Source organism: Onychomys torridus, chromosome 8 (assembly GCF_903995425.1).
Source record: "Onychomys torridus chromosome 8, mOncTor1.1, whole genome shotgun sequence".
Classification (NCBI taxonomy): Eukaryota; Metazoa; Chordata; class Mammalia; order Rodentia; family Cricetidae; genus Onychomys; species Onychomys torridus.
The window spans coordinates 61036849-61060244 of NC_050450.1; the positions used below are offsets into that span (position 1 = coordinate 61036849).

Below are 23396 nucleotides of genomic sequence, written 5' to 3' on the forward strand. Positions count from 1 at the left end.
CAGGCCCCTGAAGGGTAAGGCAAGGAAGAGGCAGACATGGTCTCTGTCTCCAGATGGGAAACTGAGAGGCTAGGGCAGCTGCACAGCGGTTTCCCCTGTAGCCTCTGCTGTATTTGCCACAGCTCAAAATACCTTAGGTCCTGCCTCTGATGGCCCATGGGGAGGCCGGGATCCTAGGAAGGAGAGGCAGGAACCCTCAGGCCAAGCCTAGACAGGATCCGAGACCTCAGACTCCCTCAGAAGCTGACAGGTGGTGGCATCCCTTGTCATTCAAGAGGTGATTCCTAAATGGATCAGAATGAAGGCGTGGAGGGGGCTGCAGTGATGGGAACAGGAACGGAGGCTCAGCTGGCATCACCCAAACCACTGGCTCCCTTGACCGAGTGGGCCAAGACACTGGGTGCTGATGATGTCTCTGAGCCCCAAAGAAGGGTCCCCTTGGTGGGCTTCAGCTCTGACCTGGTGCTCTTCGTTGTCTCTATACCCACTTGGGATAGGTGTGTGTATTATGTTTGACAAGAAAAGAAGCTGAGGCTTAGAAGGACAGGGCCCATGGTGGAAGGCAATAGTGGGATTTTGCTGCAATGCCTGCCCTTGTTCTGATTTGAGGACAGAAGAGACCAAGAGAATGAAGGCTGGGCAGATAGTGAGGTAAGAATAGGCCTTACCTGACTGCAGCAAGCCGGCGCCCCGGTCCTTGACCCCAAAGTGCTGCTGGATGTCCAGAAGAACACCTGGAGAGGAGACAGAGGTGCTTACTGCAAAGTCTAATGCAAGGGTATTCCCACTAGCTGCCCCGGTCTCAGACCAGCCTGGCCCATCTCCCGCATTCCTGCTTGCTGTGACCTCCACTTTGCCTAGGCTATCCAGACCACTGGGAAGCTTGGGGTTCCAGCACTCCCTCCTATCTCTGCTGAGGGCTTCCCATGCTCAGCCTGGGTATGAGACCCACTCATCAGCCACGGCAGGAGCCTGAAGTATAAAGCAGAGCAAGGCTCTCCTGTGGTAACTCCATCAGCTGACCTCCGCCTTGCCTGTGCTCCACCCAGGGTGAGAGAGCCGAACCTGAACCATAGGCCTGGGTCCTGTTCTCTGCCATTCACAAAGTCCCCAGGTAAAGAGCAAAGTACAGCCACAGCCAGTTGTGGAGACAACCAGTGACTAGAAATGAGGACAAGGTGGCTTAAGGCAACATTCACACAGGCTCTCATGCATACACACACACACACACACACACACACACACACACTCTCTCTCTCTCTCTCTCTCTCTCTCTCTCTCTCTCACACACACACACACACACACACACACACACTCTCATTCACGAACACACCACTCATGCCAGCTGCCCTCATGACCAGGACTCCAGTTCCCAGATGCAGAAAGCAGGCCTCAGGGAAACAGGTCCTAGAGGCCATGACTGCTCCCCAGTCTACCACCTCTGTTCTCCACTTGGGCTCTGACTATCAACAGAAGCTAAAGAAAACCTACAAATCATCCACTGCCGACACACAGAGCCACAGCGTTAGGGCTACAGATCCCAGATGCCTTCTGTAGCTTAGTCAAGTCTCCAGAGTTAGCACCCCCAGTAGCCTAGCCCAGAGCCCCACCAGGCTTATCTCTGTGCACAGAAGGACCACCGGGCCACAGTCCTTTACCACAGAGAAAGGGTTAGGGAGAGAAGAGGAAGAGATGACGCCCTGCCTTCAAGAGCTGCCCACACAGGGAACAGGGGCCCTTGGAGACCCTGGAGCTTTCTCTGAAAACAACAGCATTACTGGTGACTGGCGGTTTGTGTTGCTGGGTGTGAGACCGCACTGTTATCCCACTGGACAGGTGAAGAAACTGAGGCACAGGAGATTGAACCATAAGCTCAAAGTCACCAGCATGGAAGGAGGAGTCAGGGATTGCTGAGTACTGTATCTGGGTTTAGGATGACAGATGGAGTCGGGGCACCAAATGTCATTGTCCCTCTTTAGACCCTTCTGGGAAGCTGAGGGATCTCGCCGGCTGTAGGGCCAGGCCTGGCTGGTAGCTGGCAGCCTGACAGTCGGGGAAAGTATCTTCCTCTCTAATTCCCTGAGTGGATTCTCCATAATTACGCTAATGAAGAGGCAGTGTGAGGCCTAGCTAATGACTTAATAACCAAGGTCTAATGGGGCAATGCCCCTGCCACAAAGCTGGATAGTAGGAGCTAGGTCTGCAGATCGACATAGCCACTATGTGGAACCAGAGAAGCCCTGACCAGCCTCAGAGGCCAAGAGGCAACACCAATAGGCTCAACCTTGGGGAGTTGTCCACACTCACCTCGCAGGCCCTAGCCCCATTCCCTCTCCTGAGCCAGGCCTCTCTCTCTCTCTCAGTCACCTGTGGATCCACAGTGTACAAGCCCTTCCTCCGGTCACACAGTTGGTCCACAGTTCTGCCAACCCTGCCCTCCTGTCTCACTTCCTGGATGACAACCCCACCTCTCAAACTACCCAATGACTGCTTCCACACTCCAAACGCCTCTTCTCCAGCTTGGCCCTCGGTTTCACTCCACTGATCCCTGCCACTCCTTCAAGATTGGCTCCCACGCCTCCTCTCCTAAGCAATCTTCCTGATTTCTCCAGCCTCAGTCCATCAGTGCCCAGTGTCTCCTGGTCCATCCTGATATTAGCACCAATCCCAAGGATGGGTCAGGATGAGTTAGTTCAATGGGGAAGACACAAGGGGTTGTAAGGGTTCTCCTGGGACCCACTGTGCCTGGGAACTAATGCCATTAGTAATTGCTTCCTGGTAAATTCTGAGATGGAGAGGCTCTCAGGGCAAATCTGAACACACGTGCCTGGTGTTCGAGTTGCCCACCTCCATTCTGCACATGAATAAACCAAGGCTCAGGGGGAGGAAGCCACTGTCACACAGCACCCCGGGGCTCTGGACATGGGCTTTGAAACCAGGTCTTGAAATATGGAAGGGAAAAAACAAGCTTTGTTTCTGTCAATGGACTCTCATAAGAGATAGCTTCTGTGAGCAAAGTTCAAGGCAGGGGGTCTCCACACAGCACCCAAGCCGTGGAGGCTGCAGCAGACACAAAGGGGGAACCGGTCACTTCAGCTCTGACAGTATCCACCTAAGGAGGCATCAGACTCCCCAGGGTGAAGACTCAGTCCCAAGGATGCTCCCCATTGCAGGTGCCCGTCATAAACCCCAGGCTGTCCTGTGGGGTTCCCACAACCCCCTGGAGTTCAATTCATTTGATAGCACAGCTCATAGAACTCAGGGGGAACACACACACACAAGCACACACACACACACACACACACACACACACACACACACACAAGCACACACACACACATACACACACATACAAGCACACACACACACATACACACACATACATACAAGCACACACACACACATACACACACATACAAGCACACACACACACACACATACAAGCACACACACACATACACACACACACAAGCACACACACACACACACACACACACATACAAGCACACACACACACACACACACACACACACATTTATGACAAAGATTTCAGAGTACACATAGAACAATGCCTGCATTGAGACATGTGGGGAGGGGCATGGGGTCTCCTCACCTCCTAAAACATCACCTTACAGGAACCTCCTAGCAGCCTGCTCTCCAGTCCTTCGGGATTTTTGTGGAGGCCTTGTTACATAGGCCTGATTCATTGAATCAGTGGTAATCAACTCAGTCCTCGGCTCCTCCCTCTTCTGTCCCAGCTCTCCAACCTTGCCTTCAGTGACCAGCCCCTATACTGAGGCTCCCTGGGGACACGACCGTCAGTCAACTCATTAGCGTGCCGAATATGCTAATCCTTTCGAAAATACCAATGATTTTGGCGAAAAGTAAAGAGGCTCTCTTGCTGCCCTCTACCTTGCCTCTTCCTGCTTCATATGTATCCCCTAGCTCAGGGCCTAGCACAGAGCTGGTCTCCAGGGACAGTAGGGGGTAGGATGAATGTAGATTGATAGATGGCTATGGGTAGACAAGAACAGCCTCAGTGCTGGGTAGATAAAGGATGGGTATCAGGAGGGAGAGGGAGAATGAACTGTCCTCCCCTCTCCCCCCACCACCCATCCTGAGTCCGTGGCTGTCTGCCCACCACCAAAGGAAGGGCCTGGGTCTAAAATTATTAGAGCCCTCTTTCAGGGAAGGAAATTTTGTATCAAAACCTGTAAAACCTTCCAGCTAGCCACTCCCTACCCGGTGGTTTTCCAGCTTGACATTTATTTGCCTCTGCTTCCAGGAAGCTTTCCCTGATTTCTCTATTCTCCACTCGCAGACAGGCAGCCAAGGTCCCCAAGCACTCTAGGGAAGTTTAGAAGCCAGAGTACAGGAAGTTTGCGGTCCCCTCTGCCACCTGTCCTAAAGCTGTGGGTGCAAGGCCAGAGTAACCTTCTTGCAGAGCAGGGACTGCATCAAAAGAGGTCAGGCCCCTCGGAGCCTTTCTAGGTCATTTTCTGTCTTTCCTGTCTGTCTGGAGAAAGGCAGGGCAGCAGAATGATTCCAATAGCCACTGGCATGGGAAGCATGTGTCACAGCAGCTCATAGCTGGCTCACATTTTCCTCTGGGCTCCAGCCTGTCGCAGGCACATACATCCTCTCTTTTTTACCACAGCCTTACATTTACTCTTTCCTGGAGGCTGAGGTTTGCTGGGTCACAGGATGGGCCTCACGCCCAGGAGCAGCTTCCCACAGCTCAGGCCAAGCCCGGCCTCCTGGCCCACCAGTTCCAGCCAGGGAGGGGACAAGGTGGGGGTCCCACCCCAGTGTGGTTCCCACCTATTCTAGCCTGAGACCAACCTCTCCCGGAGACCACCCAACCTACATTCACAAGGGCCGCAGGGTCTCCGTCCCCAAAGACACATATTCTGGAATAGCAGAATCCCTGAATCCTCAAATCCATTCACAGCCATCACACCCCTCACAAATCTCTGAGGGAAGGCTCTCCTTTCCTCACAGAATCCTGCATCTGTCAGCCTCTATCTGGTACCTCAGCTTTCAGCCTCTTCTTGGCACTCCATGCCTTGTATGTCCTGGTTGTGGATGCATCCCAACCTGTCCCCTTGGCCAGCACTTCCCCTCCTCCTTCACAGCAGCAGCTCTTAAAATGCCCCTGCCCTGGGTCTGGAAATGTGACCCAGTGATTAGACTGCTGGCCTAGCACACACAATGCCCTGATTCTGATTCCCAACACCTCACATACTAAGTATAGTGGTGCATGATGCCTCTAATCCATCATTCAAGAGGTGAAGAGACAGGAGGATCAGAAGTTCAAGATACCTTTGGCTATATGACAAGTTCAAGGCCAGCCTGGGCTACATGTGACCTCCAAACAAAACAAGACGAAAATAGAGTTCTGCTCTCCAAACTGTATCCTCACTCAGGGTGGACAACCCCAGACTCTCCTCTCATCCTTCAGCTTCCCAGCTGGCTCCATCCCTAAGCAGCACCGCTGAACACCCAGGCTTCCGTGGGATTCACCTGCAGTCCTTCTTACCACCCTCAACCCCAGGAACAAGCCCCTGCATCCTCAACCTTGCCGGCAGCTTCCCTGCTTCTAGTCCTTGCTTGCCCCTGTTCACTGCTCCTGCAGCCAGACCTCCCAAGCACTTAGCAATCGCTGACTAGGTTCCAGGTGAATGAGGCTCCAGAACCCTCAAGGCTATTCCTGGACTCAAGAGGCTACTGCTGCAGCCTGGTGGGTGTCAGCTCTGGCCATGCCTCAGAATCACCCACAACTTCCTCAAGACCTGCTGACTCAGCCTCTGGCTCAGTGACACCACAACAGACAGGAGCAAGGTAAAGAGTGCTCACCATGGGCCGGGTCCAGCTCTGAGGGTATTACTGTCCATGGCTGCTCCGGAGCCTTCTGAGGTTCTCCATTGCTGCCTGAATAAAGCCTAGGTGTCCAGCACTCAAGACTTCTGTGATCTGGCCTGACTTGGCACACGCGCGCGCACACACACACACACACACATACATACATACACACACACACACACACACACACACACACACACACGCACACACACACATACATACACACACACACACACACACACACACACACGCGCACACACACACACATACACACACACACACACACACACGCACACACACATACATACACACACACACACACACACACACACACACACACACATACATACACACACACACACACACACACACACACACACACACACACACACACACACACACACACACGAGCACCAAGCTCTAGTTGTGACCACTCACCACTCACTTCTCTGGACCCCCATTTCTTTCCTGAATAAATAGACAGAAGGGAGGAACTAGGCTCGCCACAAACATGCCCAAGACTTTTAGTCACTTTAGAGAGGGTGCCTGCTTTACAATACAGCCTCCCTCACCAGGCCTGTAGGCCCACTTACTTGGGAGGCTGGGGCAGGAAGATTAAATGTTTAAAGCCAACCCAGAAACTTAGACAGTGTCTCAAAATAAAAGTAAAAAGAGAGCCAGGCATGCTGGTTAATGCCTTTAATCTCAGCACTCGAGAGGCAGACAGGCAGGTGGATCTCTGAGTTTGAAGCCAGCCTACTCCACAGCTAGGGAGAGACACCATCTAAAAAAAAATGTAGAAAGAGGGCTGAGGGTGTGGCTCAGCGATAGAGCACTTGCCTAGCACGCACAAGCTACAAGTTGACTGCCCAGGACCAAAAGCCACTGGCCAGGCAAGTGAGAAGCCCTGTGACTGCCCATTTACAGCCAGTACTGCCCCTGTGCCCCTTCCAGGGATGTCCAGTTCCACCTGTTAAGATCCACTTTATCCTCCCAAATCCAGAACCAAGGTCCCATCCAACAGAGTATCCTTTCTGCCTCTGAGGATCTTGGTGAGGTGCAGCCTGTGACCCTCAGGGGACCCTGGAGTTGGACACCCTCGAGCCCTGCTCATATTCCTGTTGTGCCAGAGAGGCTCCTGGTGAAGTCCATCATGGTCAGTAGTAGCTCCAAGAGACCAGCCCCTAACCCAGGGTGCCAGGTCCCTTCCAGCTAATCCCAACCTGTTGATACCAGAGTCCTCAAAAGGCCAAATGTTAGAAAAGGCCACATTGCTGGGTGCGGTGGTGTACCCCTTTAAACCCAGCCTGTTCTACGGGCATCCCCACCCCCAAGAAGGAAAAAGAAAAAGGCTGCATTGCCCTTGGGAGCTCTCCATTCTTTAGGCAGCCTCGGATACAAGGCCAAGACAGAGTGACCTTGAAGGCTCTTCCTGCTTAGTTATCCAAAACAGTCCATGTGGTACTCAAACCTGTCCCCCAAGCCACATTCACCTGCCTTAGCCTCTCCTGAAGCAGCAGTCAGCTTAGTTGAATTCTCAGGAGTATGGACTCCAGGGCCAGATCATCCGGGTTTAAATCCTAGCTTTTCTACCTTCCCTGCTGTGTGACCTTAGGAAAGCTACTTAACCTCTCTGAGGTAGTTTCCATTTTTATGACTTGATTTTGCTTCCCATGATTGTTAGGAGACTTGAGCAGGTTAATCCATTTGAAATGTTTAGAACAGAGTCTGCACATGTACACCATACATATCCTATGGTCCCTGACCAAAGTGGGGCAGGATGTAGCCCCAGCCCAGACAACTGTCCTTTTGGTTTTCTTTTCTCTGAAATGAGGCGGATACCTGGAAAAGCAGGCCCTCTGAAGGGAGGCACCTCTGATATACCATACTGCCCTCAGCCAGTCCCTCTTCAGAAACCTGGTCCTTGTGTGGAGGCCTCGGCACTGGCTCCCTGTGGGAGTATTTCCCATCCAGTGTTTGGCAGCTTTCTACCCTGGTAATTATAGGGGCTCAAGAGCCTGGATCTGGGTGGCTATGGCCAGGAAGCCACAGCCTGGGGACCCAGCCCAGATGCACACAGTCTCAGACCAACCCCTGCCTTGTCCTTCAGGACCAAGCTGAGCAACGCATCTGCCCCCTTCTTAGCATCTCAGTTGCTGATTTAAAAGGTGGCCAAGCATCCCAACACATCTTCACTGGGTAGGTTCTAAACTCATATGTGTGGAGCCTGCTTCTTCAACACCATCCTGCAAGGCCAGGCCATTAACATCCGGACAGTCGAGGGTATTTTTGACTGGGACCATGCTGGTAAGGAGCCCCAGCCTGGAGTCTTGGCCCTCTTAGGAAAACCCCTTCCTTCTCAAGAGACCTGCCACAGACCTCCAAGAGCCCTGAGGATGCCCCTCCTCACCTAACTCCTGCCAAGGTGGGTGGGACCAGCCACTGGCCTGTGGTTCTACTCTATCATTTGGGGCTGCCTTTCCTGGAACCAGACTCAGCCTTAGCAATTTAGGGGCACTGCATAGCCACTCCTTTCCAGCTCAGCCACACAGCCCTGGCCTGGCCCGGCAACTCCCCAGATCACCAGGGGCCAGGGACGAGGTGGCCACAGCCTTATCTTGACCCTCAGAGGTGTGGGCGGTATGACCATCGGAGGTGATATGAGGCCAAGGAGTGGGGCAGAGAACATAGGGAAGAGATAAGAGGCCCGAACTGTGTTGGCGTGAGCCCATACACCCACAACTTTCTGTGTCCTGCACCAATGGCCACAGAGCCTGGGGGACTTCTGCCTCCATATCTCAGAGGTACATGGGGCAATAGCCAAGGACCAAGCAGGTTTGGGCTGAGTTGGCTTCCAACCTCCAGGGCTTTGCCTGGGCTCATATTGTCAACCCAAGTCTTCCCTTGACACCCACACCAGTTATTCTCACATGCTTGACAGAAGCCATCCGCTTGCCCAGGCCCTGTCAGTCAAATCCTGATCCTTGCCTGGGAGTCTCACTCAACAGTATCACAGAGACCACGGTGCAGGAAGACCCGACCAAGGTCTGTTGCTGAGCTGAGGGCAGAGGGGAGGTAAGAGACCAGAACTGTGTCCCCTGTACCCCCAGCTCGGGCAGTGCCTTATCCTTGCCTGCTCACTCCTGCCTAGCCAACAGGAGAGGACTGGATTTCCAGCAGACCAGCTCTACTTCACAGGGTCTCACTGCAGGGCCAGGGCTACCTTATCCACAAGTGAGACAGGAAAAGTCACCACAGTGCCCTCCCGAATGCCCTTCTAAATGCCCAGAAGTGGCTCCACCTGGGGTGAGATGATCCCCATTGTCCAGGCTGAAGGCTGACTGGACAGACAAGGGCAGGCTTGCCCCACTTCCTCTCATTTCCTTCCAGGAAATGCCAGCCCAGAGGTTCATTGTGCACCGTGGCCAGGATAAAAGGGCAGAATCTACCAAGCCATGGCCATAGAGGGCCAAGCCTCTGCACATGTCCTTCACGGTCCTCCCTCCCTGCATCCAGCTAGCCAGTGCCCTGCCCATCCCAAAGAAGGTCTTCTGGGGCTGGCAGAGCTGGATCATCTAACTGCTACCCAGGCCTATGCCAGCCTCCCATGCACAATGGGATCACAGATATGTCAGCCTCTTGAGGTTGGAAGGAGATAGTGACCCTGTTGAGGGGACACGTACCATGATGGAAGCAAAACAGAAGGCAGAGCTATATATGTATGGCTCAGCAGGTAAGAGAGCTGACACCGAGCCTGATGACCTGCATTTTATGTCTGGCATCCGCATGGTGGAAGGAAAGAATCAGCTTCCACAAGTCGTCCTCTGACTTCCACAGCATACGATGGCACGTGTGCACACATGATAAATAAATGTAAAATTTTTAATTAAATTAAATAACTAAAACCCAGAGCTGAAGATGTAGCTCAGTTGGTAGAGTGTTTGCCAAGGGCGATGAAGCCCTGGGTTGGGTCCCTAGTACAACCTAAACCAGCACACACCTATAATCCCAGCACTGGGGAGGTAGAGGCAAGAGGATCAGGAGTTCAAAGTCATCCTCAGCTATCTAGCAGGTTTAACGCCATCCTGGGCTGCATGAGATTCTGTCTCAAAAAGGGGGAAGGGGTTGCTGGAGAGATTGCTCAGTGGTTGAGAGCACATGTTGCCCTTGCATTGCAGAGGACCCAGGTTCAGTTCCCAGCACCCACATAATGACTCACAAGCATCTCTAGCTCCAGTTCCAGGGTATCTGATTCCCTCTTCTTACCCCCCAGGGCATGAAGCATATGATGTACATGCAGGCAAAAACAAACAAAACAACAACAACAACAACAAAAAACCCTCATAAAATAACTACCTCTAAAATTTTTTTAAAATAAAGATCCACAGGGAAACAGAGGCCAGAGACTGAAGCTCCTGGGGACCGTGACTGATGGTCCTGGGAGAGGGAGGTTCAGGGAGAGCCAGGACCAGCAGACATTCATTTCTGAGACCAAGTGCCCACAACAAGAAGGACAGAGTCGTTGACTATAGATTCAGGGATCAGAGACACCTTGAATCATACAGCAAAGATGGTGAGGTCTGACAAAGTAGCAGGACATTTAGCCCAGGAACCTCTCAAAGCCTAGGGATGGGGCCAGTGTTCAGTTTGCTTCCTTTGTTCTTATCTCTGTCTATCCTCAAGATTTCAGGCCCCCACACCCAGGCAGAAACAAAAGCCACTTCCTCTTGCTGAAGACTCTGGGGAAAGGTGAGGGTCTCGCCTCTCCAAACAGCTCCATCTATCCACAGCAGCCTCCCTCTCAGACCAGACTGTGACCCGCGGCCCTTGCAGCCTTCCTGCCCCAATCACAAAACGAGATGTTGAGGCCTAGTCAGAGCTGAAAGGGGCCCTGAGTACTTCCTCGGAGAGGTACTGACCTCTGAGAGGTCAACAGTAGAGGTGCTGGCAGAAGGAACAGGAAGAGCCTTGAGGAGGAGACAGGGGCATGGGGCTAGACAGCTGGCCCTGAGTCACCTGGCATTCCAGGACTCTGAAGCTCACCTGGGCATGGCTGCCAGAAGGTGCTCTGGTCACCACACCCAGATCACTAGTGGGGATTTCCCCACAGTGCAGACATGGCCAGGTGAACTATCAGGACAGGGCTACCCAAGGTGGCAAGGACCATGTGTATCCTTAGGGTGACCTTCTCTATCCAGAGTGGCAGTCATATAGAGTTACAAGACCCTGAAGTGTAGCTTGATACCTTGAGCCTCAGTTTCCCCATATATCTTCCCCAAACAGACTCAACTAGACAGAGGAACAAAGAGCCAGCAGGAGAGTGAACCCCAGCCTGGCACCACAGCTCAGGACCCAGCCCTCAGACTCAAGGGAAGCCCTATGCCTGCCAGGCTTGTGTTCCTGGCGGGGTCCCTGTGCTCATCACTCCTTCTGGGCTTGTGTTAGTGAGTGGTTGCCATGGATACTGGTCTCAGCTTCTTTGGCAGAAAAGGACTCCCCCAGGGCAAGGCTCTGTCTCTCCTCACCAGCCCCCACAATGACAACCAACTCCAGGTTAGGGAAAGTGCCACAGGCTGGATCAAAGAGACAGAAAATAGGTCTTGAGAAGGGCACAGGTACTCTGAAGACGCTGGGGAAGGATGTTGGTTATCAAATAGTCATTCATCAACCACAATTAGAGCCCAGGCCAGCAGCCCTCTTTGGTTGGGCCTGCCTCCAGGAGCCAAGTATGACCATCCTTGGGAGATGGGAGCCGAGGGGGCAGAGGTCACTCTAGCTCCAGGAAGCAAAGCCAGAAAGGGAACTTTCTTCCTGGCCTGGAAGCCACAGGTGCCTCTGTCCTCCTTTTCCGTCTGTACAAGCAGGTGGAGGGGAGGATTTAGACCAGGTTGCTGGGCTCAGTGTTAGCCAAGTGAAGCAGTAATATTGGAGCAGAGAATGGGGGCCCAGCCCTCCTCCCCAAGTCTGAGGCTGGCTGCCCTTAGGGGGTTCCCATGGGGATGAGAGCCCATAATTACCTGGATCACTGGGTGGCGCTGGGCATAGAGGCAGAAGCCACCGGAGTTCCCAGGACAGAGACCAACCCTGGTGCGGAAGGGAGGGGCTCTCACAAAGGTATCCCAAAGGACAGCCTGAAAGGGACTGTCACACACAGAGAGAATGAGGAAGGACATACTGGTTAGGGGCACAGCTTGGGCCTCTGCATGAAAGAGCAGACAGCTGACATTTCGTGAAGCCCTCCCAGGTATCTGGCCTCCACCCAGGTGCTGTGGGTACATTCTCATTCATTCCATACCACCCGAGGTGGAGGGAGTACTGGGCCTACAGAAGGCTCAGACGAGGGCTGCAAGGTCGCACAACTAGCCAGCTGGCAAACGGATGCAGCTGGATACAAACTCTGGTGGCAAAGACTCTAACCCTGCACTGTGTCCTCCTGCCACCCCAGCCACTGTGAGTCTGACCCCGGCTGTGTTGGTAAAGCCAAATCATCCAATGATTTGGAAGACGATACAAAAAGAAATGCAAAATATCCCAGAATAACATAACAAATTTGCTGGACAAATTTATTAATTAGGGCTGGGGAGACAGCTTGGCCTGGTAAAGTGCTTGAGGCATGAAGGCCTGAAGCATGAGGACCTGTCCTTAGAACCCAGGTGTGTGTGTGTGTGTGTGTGTGGTCTCAGGCCACTGAGATGATTGGAGAATAAGGGCTTTGGCTGTAAAGACTAATGACCTGAGTCCAATTCCCAGGACTCCAGGTGGAAGGAGACTGTTCTAGTTAGTTGTCCTCAGACCTCTATACCCACCCACATATAAGATAAATAGTTTTTAGAAAGCCAGGCTCAACAGCATGCAATTGTGCTTATTTGTGCTTATAATCACAGTACTGGGGAAGAAGAGACAGGTGACTCCATAGAACTCACTAGCTAGCCAGTCAAGCCCAATCAGCAAGCTCCAGGCCGAAAAACAGAGTGGACAGTTCCTGAGGAACCACACCTGAGACTGACTGCTGGCTTCCACACCCACCCACATTCATATATACACTCTCAGGAACATGTATCCACATGTGTACACATACAAATAAAATATATTAATTGCACTTTTTTCGTTTTCGTCTGAAGACCAGACATTTTGGCATTCATATTTAGCTGGCTTTATACTCCTCTCGACAGAACTGTCTATGCTATGAGAAAACAGAACTGTACAGGAGAGATGTAAAGAAAAGCAGGAACTCCCCATGCTTTGATGAGGTGGCTGGGGCCAGACTGTGAGGTTCTTAGGGGCCAAGTGGGCACAAACATCAAAAGTGCCCACACAGTTGAGTGTCTGTATGACTGCCTCTGACCCAGCACGGCCAGCAGGCGACAGGTGGACTCAGGTCCTGGCACAAGACCTTGAAAGCCACAGTGGTCACCATAGAGATTGTAAATATTCCTAAAAACTGAACTCGGGGGCAAGGGGGAGGGAAGGCCATCATAAAGAAAGGGAGGCAGGCTTATCCGGAGAGGAAATGATGCATGCTGTGTTGGGGATGGGGTGGGGGTAGTGCACAAGCTCACACCCTGGGCAGGACAGTGAGGGATGCACAGCTCAGGCGGGTGTGTGTCTAGAGCTTTCCAGTCCTTCCTCCCAACTGTGCCCCCCTAATCAGTTCACCAGAAATTGGCTATCTCATTCTCCCACTCTGATCCAAGCATTGGTGGAGGTAGATAACCCCCACCACCACTTCCCTGAGCCCACCTTCCCCTCTCTGCCCCTGGCCACGTTCCTCTGGGAACCTCAGAAGTGGTGGTCTGGGGCCAGAATAAAATAAGTTGGAAAGCATGACAATACTAGAAACCACACCAATATTTCCTACCTAAGAGAGAGAGAAGAGGCCTCTGTGCAGGCCAGGCTGAAGAGGTCTAACACCTGCTTTGCTGATCATCTCCTGGGCCATCTTGGACAGGGCTATCTTTGGACCTGGGTTCCCCCTGTTTTGCCAAGTGTAGGCCCTCCATGTTCTTTGACTTGTCTTCACATAGTGGCACCTAAGATCTTGAGTCCCAGGCAGCACATCGCATGCATGGTAGGTTGGCACACTTGAAGGTACATTATGCTCTTGCTCACCAGAACAAGGGAGCAGTCTTTTGGGACAACCTGACCCAAAAATTGATGCCACTGGCACCTACTTCAAGTTCACCCACTCAACACCCCCCCCCCCACCAAGGGTGGGTGGGTGTACAAGCGAGACTGAGGGGGCAGTTTCTGCTCTCCGGTTAGAGTTCTTTCTTTCCACTTGAAACAAAACTATTCAACACGGGAAAAGACTGAGGCCAAAAGAAGAGCACCCAGGTACCCAGGTGGTTTATTCTAGGATTCTCTCTTCCCGATCATCCCTGAGGTTTTTTTAGTGTCAGGCAAAATACCCAGTTCATCCTCTCTCTCCTTCTGTTCCCTCTCCCCTGTCTCTCATTAGTTCCTAGGCTAGAAGGTTAGGTACCCAGAACTGTTCTCCTCCACAGGGAGCTCCGAAGGCAACCTGGCCAGATTCTTTTCTTTTCAAGGCTGCATTATTCTCATGCAGGGCCAGCTCTAGGACAAGTCCCTACCTCTTGACCCCTGCGAAGACGGGGAGAGAAACCAGCAGAATAGAATCCCAGAACTACATCCATCCTAAGAGGCCCTGGATCAATCAATTCACAATCGGAAGCAGACCTAAACACGAGCTGAAACTGGCCCAAGGTCACACATCAAGCACATTCAGGATAGAAACCCAGTCGTATCCGTCTCAGTCCCAAGTCTGGGGTTGATTCGCAGAGATGCGCAAGGAGCATGAGGCTCTTCTCTTTAGAGGCCCCCCTCTCCCCGCACCCCCAGGCCTATGCCCTGCCCCAGGCCCCAAGCGCCATGGAGCAGAAGGAGGCGTCTCCAGGCCTCAAGCCAGAGCCAGCTGCAAACCGCATCCTGGGTCCCCAGGCGGCGTGGACCCGCCCCGCCCCTCCCTCGGCTCCCCGCAGGCCGGAGCCTTTGTCAGCCACGCGCTTACAAGCTCACACACACATATCTGCGCCGCCACGCGCGCACACACTCGGGCTGCCTGGCGCACACCCGCAAGGGGCGCACACACTGGCCGCACGCATGCAGGGGGGTCGGGGGTGGCGGCGGCCGAGGAAGGAAGGAACAGACGGGAGGTGCAAGCACAGACGGCCTGGGCTAGGGGAAAGAGGAAGAGAGGCCCGGGAACCTGCGACTGCGGAGGGAGGGGGCGCACAGGCGAGAAGGCAAGCGGGACGCAGAGGAGACTCTGGGAGGACAACGGGTGGGCCGTCAAGGGCCAGCGAGGAGGACTCACTGGCTGCTCCAGGGGTGGGAACTCCTCTAAACCCTGGCACAGGGAGCGTGGGGTGCTCTGGATTGGACCCGTAGAACAGGAGAGCATTGCTTGAACACAGAGTCCTTAGGGACTCTCCAGAGGGCTTGGATCTAGGGGGGCTGGCAATCAAAAGCTCCCTAGGGTATCTGGGGTGGAAGGGCCCTGGTCCTCGGGCTCGATGGGGCACTTGCTCACCTGCCACGGTGTACCTGTCCAGATAGTTGAGCACGTTGCCCAAGCTCAGGATGGCAGCGGCTGCCCCCCGCCCTCGGCCCAGGCTGGCGGGTTTGGGTTGCGGCGCGCCGGGGCCCTTGGCAGCGGCTGCGCAGCCTGGGGTGCTGGGGATGCTGGGGAGTCCGGACGGGACCCTCCTCACGCTGCCGGACAACGTCTGCACCTCTTCGTCGGCGGACACGACTCCAGAGCCCCCCGCGCCCCGCGCCCCGCAGCAAGAGCTACCGCCAGTCCCTGGCTGCGCCCCCCGGCGCCGGCGCCTCCGCTCGGCGTCCGCCTCCTCCTCCTCCGCGCCGCCCGCCGCCGCCGAGGCGCATTCCAGGCACATCATGCCGGCCAGGGCCGGGGCCGGGGCGGCGGGGGGCGCGGGGGAAGCGAGGCCCAGCCCGGGCCCGCTCAGTGCGTGCACGCGCCGCGGAGCCGCCGCTGCACCATCCCGGCCCGGCCCGTCCGCTCCTGCGCTCGGGCTCCAGCCCCGGCTGCGGCGCTGCTGCTGTTCAGTCGGACGCGCGGCCCCGGCTGCTCTGACAGCTGCGGCCGGCCCCGCCCACCAAGCTCGTGCCCAATCACCTCCGGGCTCAGGCCACAGCCCCGCCCCGCACGTGCTGCCCCGGGGGGTGCCGGAGAACTTGGCCGCAGAGCCCCACCCGCCTGACGGGGGCGCAAGTCACGCAGGAGCGGTGCGGCCGCGGAACCTGCGGGGATCGGGAGGAGATTGCGGGGGAACTGCGGCACTGATCTGGATTCAGGTGAGGGATGTAGGATGCCCCAGACCCTGTCAACTTCCACCCTGTCCTTGCAGTGGGAGAGGACCCCTACTGAGATCGAGGGAGGCCCACAGCACGAACTACGCATTTGGAGAAAAAGGTCTCCGATGGCCGAAACAGGGACACCTGTTGGAGAGCTGATGGCTCCAACAGTTACCTTGATTCAGTCGGTTTAGGTAGGGCTGCCTAAGAAATACAATTGGTGGACCCAAGATGCAGACCTCATAAAAGGCACATTGCCCTTCGCTCCAGAGAAGCAGCTCCAGGCCACGACCTACCCCGGGCCCACTCCTGTGTGTGCACCCTGGCCATATCCCTAAACTCAGATCGGAGCTCATGAGAGCCAGGACTCGGATTAGAAAACCAGGAGTGCCTCTAGTGCCCCACACCTATATATAATCCCAGGACTCGGGAGGCTGAATCAGGTGAGATCCTGTCTCAAACAAACGGAGGGGGAGAAGAGTTGGAGCAGGAAAAGCCTCTTACCTGAGGGTACCATCTCCCCAAAGCCCTTAGTGAAAGTTGGAAATCTAGCCCAGATGTGCTCTGGTATATGGCTTAATTCTGGACAAGACCTCTACCGTCTTTCTGGGTCTCTGTTTCTAAGTAGGGGAAGATGGAAAGGTAGGAGTCGGACAAATCTAGAGACTAAGAGTTGGGAGGGGATTTCAGCCCGCTCTGGAGAATGGCTGGCTGGCTGCTGTGTACAAAATGGTCTCCACTACTTCACCAGATGTGGCCTGGGTCTGAGGGGCTCCCCTGAAACTGTCTCATTCATCTCTTTGAGGCTTTAATTAAAAACAAAATCTTTGGGAGGCAGAGGCAGGTGGATCTCTTTGAGTTTAAGGCTAACTCCGAGGTTCCAGACCAGTGAGTCCAGGTGAACAGGTCTCTAAATAAATAAATATTTAAAAAGAAAAAAATTAAAACCCAATATACCATATTCTTCCTTGTATATGCCAAGCCCTTGGTGAGAGAGAGAGAGAGAGAGAGAGAGAGAGAGAGAGAGAGAGAGAGAGAATTAATTCAGACCCTCAGAAATCTAGTGGTTTCTGTCTGTGATTCCGGGTCACCAGAGTGACCCATCATAAACAGACAACTAGTCAATGGTCTGGTTGGTACTAATCCAGGGCTCTGAAGTCATCATCTAGGCTAGGCTGGGAGCTTTCGTCCTATTGCAGGCTGCTCCAGAGCCCACGTCCACAACAGGAACATCTTGTGAAGGTGTCGGCCACAGTGAGTCATGGCATAGCCAATGGATGACAAAGCATGAGACACACACACACACACACACACACACACACACACACACACACACACTCCACTGTCTTAGTGAGCAAAGTTAATCCCCAAGCTGGTGTTTCTTGGCGCCTTCAAGGTGTCTTTTAAATTCTGTGAAGTGACTAAAAATACGCTTCACTGTGTTGAGTATGAATGACTGTGACGGGAAGGTTAGGAAAACAGATTTCATTCTGAAAGTTGCCTGCTGCCTCTTTCCAGCTGGCTGATTTGGGGCCTGGAGAGTCAGCCAGGGGGGGATTTCAATGAGTGGTCAGGGATAACAGGTGATTAGCAGACCCAGAAGCTCCATGGGGCTAGAACTGGGACCCCCACAATGATCCCTAGAACTGTGGGATGGTGCCAGATAAAGGACAGTGTCTGCTGTCCAGCTGTGGGCCTGTGAAGAAGATTCATTCTCAGCTTTGTCCTCTCCCCATGCTGCATGTCCCATCCCTAAACTCTCACCCTTTCATAGCCCTGCCCAGGATGGTTGAATTCTAGAGTAGGGGATGGGCAGACTTTTGGGGCAGGGGAGACAACCTGTTTGCCATCAATCAAGCCATTCATTGCTACTATGAGGCTTCTAACTTAAAGGCTCTTTCTGCAGTTAATCCTGTGTAAGATAAAGGGTTCTTATCCATGGGCTGGGTGATGGAAACAGCAATGTCCTTTCTGGCTACGTGGTTGTGAGCGGATTAGGGCTTTGTGAGAACCGCAGCATCCTGGGACCATAGGTCAGGGGGCCTGTGGGATGTTGTTTGATTGAGGGGGGCATAGAGACAGGGTCCTGGCTGTCCCGGAACTCACTATGTAAGTCAGGCTGGCCTCAGACTCACAGAGGTCTGCCTGTCTCTGCCTCCCAAGTGCTGGGATTACAGGTATGAGCCACCATGTCCATCAGACCTGTGGGTTATCATTCCTGTCTCTGTGGTGAGGAAACTGAGAAGCCCCTGGGAAAGAAGCAATCCACCTGAGGTATGGCTACCTCCTAAGTCAGTACTTCCTGGTTCCCCACCACTCTGCCCACAGCTCCTGCAAGACTCTTTTCTTCTGGGCATGATGGGAATCTGAACTCCGCAATGGTTCCAGGACCTTCTGATGTTCATTCATCAGGTCTAGACTGTAGCTACCACACATGAGATAGCACACACCTATAATCCCAGAACCTGAGCAACTGAGTCTAGAGGCTCACGAGTTTCAGGCCAGTGCGATCTACACAGTGAGACCTTGTCTCAACAACAAATTCCAAAACAAGTGAGGCAGAGAACATTAGGGCAGTTACTCCAAGGATAACTATATTTGGGAAACGGTGGGGGTAAACAGAGACATTTCCTTATTGAGAGACCTCTCAGATCCTTTGCTATGAGTGTGCTGGCTAATTTTATGTGAACTTAACACGGGCTATAGTCATTTTGGAAGAGGGAACCACAACTGAGAAACTGTCCCCACTAGATTGGTATAGGGGCAAGCCTATAACAATGACTTGATTAATAACTGGGATGTGCAAGAGCCCAGCCAGCCATGGGTGGTGCCATCCCTGGGCAGGTGGTCCTGGTTGCTATTAGAAAGCAAGTTGAGGGCTGGAGAGATGGCTCAGAGGTTAACACTGGCTGTTCTTCCAGAGGTCCTGAGTTCAATTCCCAGCACCCATATGGTGGCTCACAACCATCTGTAATGAGATCTGGCTCCCTCTTCTGGCCTGCAGGGATACATGCAAACAGAACACTGTATACACAATAAATAAATAAATCCTTTAAAAAAAGAGAGAGTACTTAAAAGTACAAAAAGAAAGTTGATCAAATCATAAAGAGCAAGCCAGTACCTCTAGGTTCCTGCCTTGAGTTCCTGCCCAGACTTCCTTCATGATGGACTTTGGCCATGATTTTCTTTTTTTTAAACACAGAAATAGAAACTCTAACCAAGACAGTGAGTACATACATTATGAGTCTCCCAGAGGCAGGGAGAAGCTACCATATTCCCACAGAACACTCTGTAAGGCTATGTGAGAATGTAGAATAAGTTCCACCAAGGCTGATGATCTGGATGGAGGTCAGTCCCTCTCACCTCTGCCATCCCCACATGGTAGCATTCCCCTGGCTCAGGCTGTGGTAGCTTCTCTTGTCACTTGGCACACTGTTTGGATAGCCTTCACTTCCACATGGGCTCTCAGTGACCATGCATTTGTTTATAATACCCTGACCTCCACCTCCAGACTGTCCTCACTGCCATGTTCCGATCTCCCATACGTCCTCCTAGCAACTCCACACACACCTTCAGCTCAGCATATCCCTAATGGAACTCACCATCTTTCCCTCAAGTCTGCCTCTTATCATAGCATCAAATCTCCTGACTCCCAATGACACCAGGGAGAAACCCTAGGGGCCATTTGTGACTGTCTTACTTGGACCCCTTATTTAGCTAAAGCCTATTGAGTTTCACTTTCAATATTCCCCATTGCCCACTGATAGACCTCAAATGTCTCACTTGGACTGCCTGCTCTCACATCCACCTCCAGGCTTTCCCCTACGGTGATTGTTAGTAATTTTTCAAACAATACCTGTGACCCCCATCACTGCCTGGCACAAAACCTCCGTAGATCTCTCAGTAGCATCAACAACTCTTCTTGACCCATGTGTTTCTGGCCTCAGAGCTGCCTACATATCTCCAGCACACTCTCTCGTGGTAAAGGATCTGAGAAGTCCTTCCAAGGACACAGAACTCCCAGGATTGACATTCAGATTCTTCATGGAGCCTGGACAAATGCAAAAATTGGCTCATTTGTTTATAGTTCCTGTCTACCTTTCACCAGAAAAGCCTTTGTTCCTTTAACACAACGATGGTTCAGGACCATGGAGAGCGTCGCACATGCAAACCCCCCACTCCCCCCTGACCCTTTAGTTGGGCTCTGCCTACAAGGTTTTCTAGGCTAGCTTCTATAGCTGGTCCTTCACAAATCCAGCACAGTCTTGACTTCCTCATGAAAGCCTTCCCTGACCCACCTGGATGACCAGTCATTTTCTCCTTGGGGCTATTCTGTTACGTGTATATTCCTCCATCACGCCAAACTCATTCTGATTATGTTTGTTTGATTCCACCACACTCCACCCCCAAAAGACATGAGCCTCAAGGGCTCATGCCCTGTCTGATTCATCTTCACCATCCAGTGCAGAGGAGGTGCTTAGAGAATGTTTGTTGATTGAATGAGCAAATGACATTTAGCAGGTGCAGGAAATATGTGTTGATTTGTATTGTGTATCTGTTGCTCTGGGTGACTCAGAAACCAGCCAGATTTCAATCCTGCTGCCTGTAGAAAAGGCATTTTCTCCTTAATGACACCCCCCTCCATCCTTAGAGCAGCTTTACTGAAGGTCACCACCTAGCTGGGGAGAAGGCATCCCTACTCTGCTCCTGCTGTTACCACACCGGAGACTCACTGGAGTCTCCCCATCTCCCAGCTTGGGGCCTGCCACATGAGTTGCACTGTGAACATCTCATCTCTGCCTCTCTCCTGCTCAGAACAGATGGCTCTGAATCCCTACTTATACAGAAGTTCATGTTCCATCATTTGAACATTTTTTTTTTTTTTTCCGAGACAGAGTTTCTCTGTGTAGCCTTGGCTGTCCTGGAACTTACTCTATAGATGAGGCTGGCTCTACTCAGAGATCTGCCTGCCTCTGACTCCCAAGTGCTGGAATTAAAGGCATGTGCATCACTGCACATAGTTCATTTGAACATTTTTTTTTTTGGAGGGGGGGAGGTTTTGAGACAGGGTTTCTCTGTCTAGCTTTGGAGCCTGTCCTAGAACTCGCTTTGTAGACCAGGCTGGCCTCAAACTCACAGAGCTCCACCTGACTCTGCCTCCTGAGCACTGGGATTAAAGGCATGCGCCACCGCCGCCTGGCTCATTTGAACATTTTGAAAACTTTCTAAATTACAGATGCTTCAGTCACCTTGGGTCATGGGCTGAAACCATCGGAAACAAAGAGTCTCTGGAAGGACATTGAGTGGAGCCTCTTCCTCACCTGTGAAGAGGCCAGTGGCTTGCCCCACATCATTGCAGTAGATGCTGTCACTATTTGAAGAATAGGGGGGTTGCTTTTTTAAAAAATTTCATTGTTTTAGTGTTGGAAATCAAATGTGGGGTCTGCTAGGAAAGCACTGTCACCGAGCCACACCCCTGACCATTTGGTTTTGTTGTTGTTTGTTTGTTTGTTTGTTTTGTTTTGTTTTGTTTTGTTTTGCCAGAGCTGAGGATCGAACCCAGGGACTTGTGCTTGCTAGGCAAGCGCTCTACCACTGAGCTAAGTCCCCAACCCCCATTTGGTTTTGATAATCAGAATTAATTCATTCCTCTTCCTAGTAGCTTTCATGGCTTCCTGGTCTTAATGGAGCTATGAATCAAGGCACAGGCAGAGGATCCAAGCTAACCCAACTGGACTGTTATGCCTGGGGCATTAAATCTTGAGCAAGTGGGAAAACAGCAGGAAAAAAATGTCTGGAGCTCTGAAAAATTAAAAGATGAGGTAAAAACTCTGGCTCAACCTTCCTATCAATTCAGTGAGCTCTTCCTCCACAGCCAATGAGTCCTTTGCCTCTTAAGGTAGTCTGACCATCTCTGTTGCATGCAGCTCCATAATCCAAACTGCTGTGGCCACCCAGAGGAGCCAGTGCAAACCCATCCTCTTGGCATTGGTGTAAATCATGGCTTCAACAAGCACCAGAGCTTCTTGTCAGATTCTCTGATAGAACCTTTGTGAGTCCACTACCTCAGAAGCCAACCCAGACACAGCAGGAAGTCACCCACTTAGGAGTGGGATAGACAAGTCAATGGCTAGTTGCAGGGGAACAAACCACAATCGAGGTGCAGGAATTTAGATGCATGCTCAACCTTCCAACCTTCCTAGGTTGAAAGACACCAACCTAGAGAGCGAGCTGGCCTCATGGACACATGCATAGGCATAGGCAGAAACATCTTCCTGCCAGATGTCTCCTGGAAGCTGAGGCATTAACACGTGACGTGAGCAGGGTCGGTGGACTTGAGGATGTCTTGCTGAATAGCATTTTCACTCGTGTTGACATTCCCAACAAACAAGCCAAGTGTCAATAACCAGGATTACCCAACAAGCACCCTTCAGGCGATAAAGATGAATTCTGTTTACTATGCTCCTCAACTCTTTGTGCTGAGGCACTGGGGGCCTCTCACAGGCTTGCACCTGTGACTTCATCTACTGGGACTGGTCCCCAACAGGGAGGAGGCAGGACCTGAGGGAAGCTGGGGCCTAGCTTGGCTGTAGATGAGGTGTGGCCTTGTCTTCCCAGGGTCCCTCAGTCCCAGAACTCTGGCGCTCCCCAAACTCATTTAGAAGATAATATCCTGTCAAGCCCTGGCTCAGCATCAGGTCTCATTGAGTCCTGGGGACTCAAGCTTCAGAATGCACTAGAAGATGTGACCCCCCAGACTAGGAATGAAAGTTACAGTGCTGAGGCCCCCATTCCATGCCAATTCTGCCACCTCTTCCCACCAATGGCATGCACGCCTCCTCATGGGGCCACTCTCCATCCTTCCACAATTCACCATGTGCTTCCCTTCCCAGTCCCTCCCCCCTAGTTCTGTGCCCCCTGCCTAGGGTTCCTTTCCTCCACATCTCTTGGCCCAAAGCCACCTCTAGAAGGCTTCCAGGCCATGTGACCTCTTTTCTCATAGGAAGTATGTCTTCCTTGGCTTAGCCCATGTATTTCCTGTCCTGCTTTGAGCTGTGAGGTCCAAAAGGTCCAGACAGGCTAAAGTCTGATTTATTGCCCCACACCTTGATGGGACCTACTGATATCTGTCAGTGTTTGCAGACTTGGCACAAATGACATATCTGGCCTCCCTCCCAGCCACTGGACTCTGCCCG

At 52.5% G+C, this 23396-nt stretch overlaps 1 protein-coding gene across 4 annotated transcripts in view; it reads right to left on the reverse strand.

The window, feature by feature from the left end:
- The window catches only part of Spns2 (sphingolipid transporter 2), a 38503-nt gene extending 22509 nt beyond the window's left edge, over positions 1-15994 (reverse strand). For 2 of the 4 annotated variants that reach the window (XM_036194619.1, XM_036194621.1), the window contains exons 1-2: positions 15413-15851; positions 669-734 (exon numbers count right to left, since the gene is read on the reverse strand). In XM_036194619.1, the coding sequence (XP_036050512.1) occupies positions 669-734; positions 15413-15782 (436 nt within the window). In that variant the 5' untranslated portion in view covers positions 15783-15851. Of the gene's footprint in view, positions 1-668; positions 735-15412 lie in introns of all 4 variants that reach the window. The other 2 variants (XM_036194620.1, XM_036194622.1) reach the window with 2 other exon arrangements.
- Positions 15995-23396: the final 7402 nt, after the last annotated feature.